General features: G+C 60.1%; 1 protein-coding gene across 1 annotated transcript in view; it reads left to right on the top strand.

Annotated features, from left to right (window-relative positions):
* Positions 1-663: 663 nt before the first annotated feature.
* MRGPRF (MAS-related GPR, member F) overlaps positions 664-7,616 on the top strand; it is a 9,351-nt gene continuing 2,398 nt past the window's right edge. The window contains exons 1-2 of the mRNA XM_011987065.1: positions 664-1,078; positions 4,191-4,294. Of these exons, the coding sequence (XP_011842455.1) occupies positions 4,247-4,294 (48 nt within the window). The 5' untranslated portion in view covers positions 664-1,078; positions 4,191-4,246. The remainder of the gene's footprint in view (positions 1,079-4,190; positions 4,295-7,616) is intronic.

Here is a 7,616-nt window from a genome sequence, read left to right as displayed (position 1 = left end):
TTTCCCTTCAAGAAGCCCACAGAGGCACATCTCTCCCAGTCTGGGCACTACGCTCCTGCTGGGAAAGCTCAGAATTCCCTTGGGCTTCCTGGACCCTGAGAAAGTTGGCCCAGGGCAGGAGGGGAGCCCTCTCATCACCCCCTCCTCCTGGCCACCCTGCTGGCTCCTGCACCCCCCACTTTGCACACCCCCCCTACCAATGCTCAGTGCCCCAGGCATGAACGCGTTCCAGGACTCCCCCCTCCAGGGGCTCAATGGGGAAGGGGGCCTGACTCATCCTCCTGCAGAGCAGCACAGGCACCAGGCACCACAGCCCGCCAATTTCCAGCTTGCTCGCCGAGCGCCGTGATTTTCCACTTGCGCCATCTGATTGCTATTAGGGCTGGGGAAAAGGGAATTCCTGGTTCCATAAGCCCCCAGGGGGCCCACGCCGAGTCCCGGGTGGGAAGGGGGAGGGGTGCCGCTTGGGCGGTGCTGCCCACCTCTGCCAATTCTGCGCTGCCCCTCCATGGAGCCCTCGCCCTGCTGCCCCCCCCACCGCTCTGTATCAGCCCTGAGTAAATTAAAACAACGGGGTGGGGCCTAGCCCCTCCTGGGCCAGCCTGCCCCGAAATGCCCACTGGGGGCAGACCAAAGGCGCCAGGCAAGTGTACAGCCGGTGCTCCCTCTCCTGGGCAGCCTTACCGAGCAGCAGAATGCGAGGGAGATGAACAGCTGGACTCGGGCAGCAGTGCTCGGGCCAACGTGACGTCACCAGGCGGAGAGATGAGTTCCCGGTGGGGCTCTGGGGGGGCTCCTGAGCGGGGCATTCCTTCCTGAAGCCTCATCCCTGCTCAGCCCCTCCTCCTACTCCCCTCCCCTCCCCCTCCTGCCGGGCCAGGAATTGGGTTTGGGGCGGGTTCTGCTTCCAAAGCCATCTCTTCCAGCAGGCGAGGGCTCTACTCTGAGCTCGCATTTCCCGAGGCTCCGGCCGTGCTCGGCGCTGGCCTGCTGCCCCGGCGGGTCGGTCGGCCGGAGGCGGGAGCCACAGGAAGAGCCCTCCACAAAAGGAGGCCTCTGCGGACCAGGACAGCTGCAGGTAGCTCCAGGGGCCCAGGGTCCAGGGGAGGGTGTTCCAGCAACCGGGGCTGCAGGGTGAGGGCCAGGCAGGGAAGGAAAATGACGCGGGCACCGTCGGGGCAGAGAGGTGGACGCTGTCAGGGCAGGCAGCTCCCAGAAATCCTAAGGCCCCAAGCAGAGAGCCCTGAGACCCCAGAGAGGCTGTCACCCACTGGAGAAGCTCCCCTGCAACTCCTGAGGCTCCAGGGTTCCTGGGCCATGGAGGAACTTGAAAAGTCTCCCTCCTGTGGCAGGACCTGACCCCTCCCAGCTGGCCTCACCCCCAGCCCCACTGTCCAGCTCCTGCTCTGTGCTGCTGGGCATGAGGACTCCCTCTTGGTCCCTCCCCCAACCTCACTGGCCATTCAAGCATGCATTCGAGAGGGGCTGGAAGGGAACACCCAGCAGGCAGTGTCCCACACACAGGGAGATGGCTCCCCCTGCTCTCAGCCCTGGGGTGCACACGGGGGGTTCGTGTGGGCAGCCACAGGGTGTTGGAGCTGCAGTCCCACCTTCTCCCAGGCCAGCGGCCTGATGAAGCTGTTGGCCTTGGATGGAGGCAGTTTCTGGAATGATCTGCAAGGTCTCAGTCCCCCCAGACAAGCCTCTTCAATCCAAGCTGTTAAGCAGGGCACTCCAGGCCTGGAGTGAGGAAAACAGAGGCTCTGTGCCGCGGGAGCGGGAGCGAGACAGGCCCCTCTGACGGCAGCCCAAGCGGCTAAGGAAAGGGGCTGGGACAGCCCCAGGCGCGTCGGGGCAGGGTCATGGTGGGGTAGGGGTGAAGGGACAGGAGGAGCTTCCTGCGGGCAAGGCTGCAGGAGGCTGACAGGTGGCCAGGCCACCTTTGGGCTTGCTCCGAGGGGTGGGTCAGGTGTGAGCTGCACTGGCAGCTTTTTTGAGTCAGCTTCAGTAGACACTAGTTCTGTCATAGCCCAGATCCCACCCAGAGGAACACACGTACACATGCACTCACACGCTCGCCCCATACACGTGTCACACACATGTCCTTTAATATGGCCCATCTGGGGTCCACTGGCTTCTAGATCTTTCTGTGCATGAGTGAAATTGCTTTTCAGGTTGTCCCTGGCAGGACAAGGACAAACGCACAGGACACCCACATAATGGAGGGAAGCAGATGGTAGAGAGGGGAGCTGGGGGCCCCCACTGCATGCCCAGCTGCAGCGTGGGGGGGCCCCAGCCCACTGCCTTTGGGGCACTAGTTGGCTGTGGCTGGGGTCTAGCCTGGCCGGGGTGAATGGATGAGGCTCCTGTGAGTCAGGACATCCCTGGAAACAAGGCTGGGGGCCCAGACCTGGGGTGGTGGGTGTCCAGAAGGGCCACCAAAAAGAGTAAGGGCAATGGAGAGAGCTTGGGGGGCTCTTACCAGGCGCCCGGAAGGATGAGGGCAGGTGGTAGGTCTGGGGTTGCAGGGCAGGAAAGTTCGGACAGGCCCCAGAGTGTGGAGAAGGTACGGCCTGTCTGTGGCAATGGCACAGTGGCCCAACTGGAGTCCAAGGAGGGAGACTAAAGACACACAGGTCACAGCACCAGCTATCTGCAAGCCCAATGCACACACATCACAACGCACTGGCTCACTCCGGCACATGGGGCACCCCGAAGACCCCAGGCTGAGTCACCCGTAGGCCAGGCACAGGTGCCCGCAAACGCCCCTTGAAGGCCCAGAGCGGCGCAGTCCGGCTGCGCGGGGCCGAGGGGACCCAGGCCACTGGGTGGGACGGGTCCTGCGACCGGCCCCTGGGGCTGCACTTGCGCCACCAGCTCTGGGAGGCCAAGGGTTAAAGAGGGGGCGGGCCACACGAGCAGACGGCCACCTCTTCCAGCCAATGGTGGGCGCGGAGGCAAGGGGCACGGCCCGCCCCCAGGCGGGAGGAGTGGGCGGCGGGCGGGGGCGTGTGGCTGGCGGAGGCCGGGCGGACCCGCGCGGCACAGAGGAAAGAATTTCCGGGGAGTTGAGCCGAGCGGGCTGCCTAGCTCTCCCCTTGGGAGAGGAGGGGCCCGGCAGCCTGCGACCCGAGCTGTGCCCAGCAAGTCCCTTCTCCGCTCACAGCCTCAGTTTCCCCCCCCCAGTACAGCAGGGAGTAATAGATGCTTCTCTGCGGGGAAAGGGGACAGGGCTCCACGGAGAGAAGCTTCCTCCAAAGGGGAAGCTCAGGTTGGGGGACAGGGATCAATTCCAGAGGACCCAAGGCAGGCAGACCCATGAGATCTGGCCGGCCAAGGTGGACCGGCCTCCAGCAGGGTCGCCCCCCTCCCTAGGCCTCCACTGGCAACCCTAGGGTGGGTGCAGCTTCCCCTCCTTAGGCCAGCAGCCCCTCCCTACGGCAGCTGCTCGAGACACAGATCTGCAAAGCTGCAGGGCACAGCATGGCTCTGGGTGTGCCTTTGGGCAGGTGACTTCACCTTCTAAGCTCAGAAGCACCCATCAAAGGGGCATGAGGATACCTGGCCCCTAGCTGGTCATGAGGACCAAACCAGATGATGGGTGTAGGCCGGCTGGCAGGGTAAGTGGTGGTGACAGTGACGCTGATGACCGGGCTGTCTTGCCTCTCAGGCACTGTAGGGGAAAGGCCAGGTGCCTTAGCATGTTACAAACACCGGCTCAGCCAGAGCCCTCCTCCTCCAGCAGGTCCCCCCTGCCAGAAATGATCCCTCTTCCCTCCTCCCCTGCTCCTCCTTCTGGGACCGACTGCTGGGAAACCCGTGTCCCACACCAGGCAGGGCACAAAGGAAGTGCCCCAAAAATGTGTATGGGTAAATAAATGTATGTCTCCAAAAGCAGCCTGGCCCCAGAACTCCCACAAGAAGAGGGAAAGGAGAGGGTTGCTTTTCCGGTGAGCTGCAGTGGGGCTGACGTGGAGTCCACAGGCAGGAGGGGGCCGTGCCGCAGGGGTGACCTCCAGAATCTCACCAGGACAGTCCCACAACGCCCCTGCCTCTGAGGGAGTGGGGTGACTGCCTTTCCTCTAAGGTGACAGCTGAGAACCGCAGGCCTTGGGGGCCTAGGCATGGGGGTCCAGGAAGGGGAGGGGTCCCTGCTGCCCTCGTCCACCCTCTCTCTGGGCTTCCACCAGGTGAGTGTGCAGACTGGTGAGCTGCCAGCAGGGATCCAGACGCGCCAGGCCTGGAGATGGCTGGAAACTGCTCCTGGGAGGCCCATCCCGGCAACAGGGACAAGGCAAGTGCCACAGGTGAAGGGCCCCAGTCCTGCCCAGACGGGTGTGGGTGGGAGGGACAGACCCAGCCCAGCAGCTCCTCCCCTATCCCCCAGTTCCTGGCCCCACTCTCCAGCTCTGGACCCACAGTGGGCAGTGGGCTCCTCTGGGCTATGTGGCTGGGCACCAGTTCCCTGGACCCTCCTACCCTCCTGTCCTCATCAGTGAGGCAAGCACCAGGACTGGACACCCTCAAGGTCCCTTGCTGTGCTGACCCTGGGGTCGCCTTGTAGCATCCTTGCAAGGTCTTGTTTCATCTCTTCCCTGCAGAGGTGGGGCAGTCAGCTACTTACTACATCCAGGCGGGCCAGGAAGCCCTGGGATGCTGACTCCAAGGTGGCCCTGATGTCATGTGTTCCGTGGAGCCCTGCGGGTCCGAGGGCCACCCTGAGAGTGTTGCCCCAGGCCAGGGTCCATTAGTCATGAGTCACCCACCCTGAGACTCTGACAATCCCTCTAGGCTGACCCTCCTCCTACCCTCAGCCAGCCTAGTCCCCTACTTCTCTGAGTCCCTTGAAAAGTCTGGGATTTCCTTCGCTCTCAACTTGGAAGGATCTCTTGAATCCCTGTCCATCCTCTTCTGCATTTGAGGAAACTGAGGCTTACACCCAGGTAGTAACTTGACTGGGATTAGCCCCTAGGTCAGGAGCAGAGTGGGGACTCCAGCCCAGCCCCCGGGATCTCGGCCCCACACCCTTGGGCCCTCTCCCTCCTCCCCGTAGTGACCGCTATGGAGTGGCGGCCGCAGGAGGCAGAGGTTGGACTGGTGGGTGGGGTGGGGCCGTCTGCAGAAACTCCCAGCGCAAAGGCAGAGCTCGGGGTGGGGCCGGGCTCCAGAGCAGGCATTTTACAAGGCGGTATGTGGCTGGTCACGGCAGCTACACGCCCAGTGACTCACCCGGCCTCCCCCTCTGACTCAGAGGAGGGGATTGCAGACTTTTTCCAGCATGCATGCGTGCAAGAGGCACTGAGTAAGCTGACCGCCTCCATCCAGCCCCCTGAAGCCCAGCTCTTTCCCAGCGCCTCAGCTGGTCCTCTTGGGCCTGTTTGGGCACCAGATCCTATGGTCTAGTTCCCCAACCCAGAAGCGTGTCCAGGTCACCCACAGGAAAGAGAAGCTAAGGAGTGGGATTTGGGGCGAACAGACGGGCAGAGAGGTTGAGTGGATAAATGCATTTAGAGAATGGCAGGGAGGGAGCAGGGCCCCCTTACGGTGCTTGCCCTGACCTCGAAGAGTCTCCCCAGAGGTTTGCTAATGCCTCCAGTCCTGTTTTCAGGCTCCCCTTGACCTGAGCAGGCTGGGAGGTTCCTCCCTTTACAACAGGGTGTCCAACCCCGAGCACAGTCTCTCAGGACCCAGCTTTCTGCCGGAGCTGGGAGTCACCTGAAGGCGGCAGAATGGATCCTGCCTTCATAACTTTGTCTTTTGTTTTGTTAGGGAGCCCCGAGCAGTGGGAACAGAAGCCAGGCTTGTGGGGGAGACGCTGGATATGGGAAGGGGAGTGACCGTTCTCCAGGCAGGCAGCCTTTGCCTCTGGGAGGAGAGGTCGGAGGGGACCGCCTGAGAACAGCAGCCGGCCTGTAGAGAGATGGGCTGTTTGGCCCGCACAGCGTGTTTAAATGTTAACATTTAAAGATCGGGTATTTCACATTCCAGTCTAGAGTTCAGGCTTCTCTTCAGGGAGCGGGGGAGGACCATCAGCCACTCCAGCCCACCCAACCCCTGGCCCCCACCGGCTGGAGCACAGCAGGCCGCCCCCTTCACTCTTGAGAGGGGCTCTCGGGTTTGCCACTGTGCCCCCCTTATCTATTCCTTGCACCTGGCCCACCTGCATGCATTTATACAGAAGCCTAGACGCTGAGGGCAGGATGGATACTCCACTGGGATGCACTCTTACAGCCACACCAACGGTTAAAGTATCGAAATGCTTCCCTGCAGCTTGATAAACAGCTGCTGCCTCTCCCCCACCCCAGGGACCCCCTGGACTTTTCCACAATCTGGAAACCCCAAGGGCAACCCTGGCTCATCAGGGAGCCACCTCTCATCCCACTAGAGGACAGGGTCCGGCTTCGGGGAAGGCCGAGGTCCACTTGTTTTTTTTTTTTTCTTTTTCTTTAAATGTAACTTACAAGTGATTTTATTTCTTCAAATAGTTTCGTGTTTTTTGAAACCTTGCAAGATTTTGCAAGAATAGTACAATACCCAACAATACTTCACCTCAGCTCAGCCATCATTAAACCTTCACCGCAAGTGCTTTCTCTGTATCTCCTGACAGATAGACTTTTTCCCAGAATGATTTGAAAGTAAATTGCAAGACTGGGCCCAGTGGCTCACGCCTGCAATCCCAGCACTTTGGGAGGCCAAGGCAGGCAGATTACCTGAGGTCAAGAGATTGAGACCAGTCTGGCCAACATGATGAAACCCCGTGTCTACTAAAAATACAAAAATTAGCGGGGCATGGCGGCATGTGCCTGTAATCCCAGCTCTCAGGAGCCTGAGGCAGGAGGGTTGCTTGAAGCTGGGAGGCGGAGGCTGCAGTGAGCCAAGATCGCGCCACTGCACTCCAGCCTGGGTGACAGAGCGAGACTCTGTCTCAAAAACAAACAAACAAACGAAAGGAAATTGCAGACACCAAGCCCTTGACGCCCAAATAGCCTGTATCTTCTAAGAACAAGGGCGTTGCTGCAGCCACATAGTGAAAATGTGCGTATCCATGGCACATTGTCACATTCAAAAGCTGCAACAGTGATGCAATGCCACTCTCTCTGCACCGTCCATACTCACATCTCCCCAGTGATCCCAACCATATCCTTTCCCGCAGTTGTTGAGATCCAGCGTATAATCCAGGATTCTGGATTTATTTTCAGATCTTTCTGGGAAAAAAGTCTATCTGTCAAGAGATAGAAAGCACTTGTGGTGAAGGGTTAAGGATGACTGAACTGAGGTGAAGTACTGGTGGGCGTTGGACTATTCTTGCAATCCAGGATTCTATCACTGTGTTTAGGAGTCATGTCTCTTTGATCTTCTTAAAAATGGAAAGGCTCGGCTGGGCGTGGTGGCTCACACCTATAAACCCAGCACTTTGGGAGGCCGAGGCAGGTGGATCTCCTGACGTCAAGAGATCGAGACCAGCCTGGCCAACATGGTGAAACCCCGTCTCTACTGAAAATACGAAAATTAGCCGGACGTGGTGGCATGTACCTGTAGTCCCAGCTACTCAGGAGGCTGAGGCAGGAGAATCGCTTGAACCTGGGAGGCAGAGGTTGCAGTGAGCCGAGATCACG

The sequence above is a fragment of the Mandrillus leucophaeus genome, unplaced genomic scaffold (assembly GCF_000951045.1).
Source record: "Mandrillus leucophaeus isolate KB7577 unplaced genomic scaffold, Mleu.le_1.0 Scaffold30, whole genome shotgun sequence".
Lineage (NCBI taxonomy): Eukaryota > Metazoa > Chordata > Mammalia > Primates > Cercopithecidae > Mandrillus > Mandrillus leucophaeus.
This window is presented reverse-complemented; position numbering and strand designations above follow the sequence as displayed.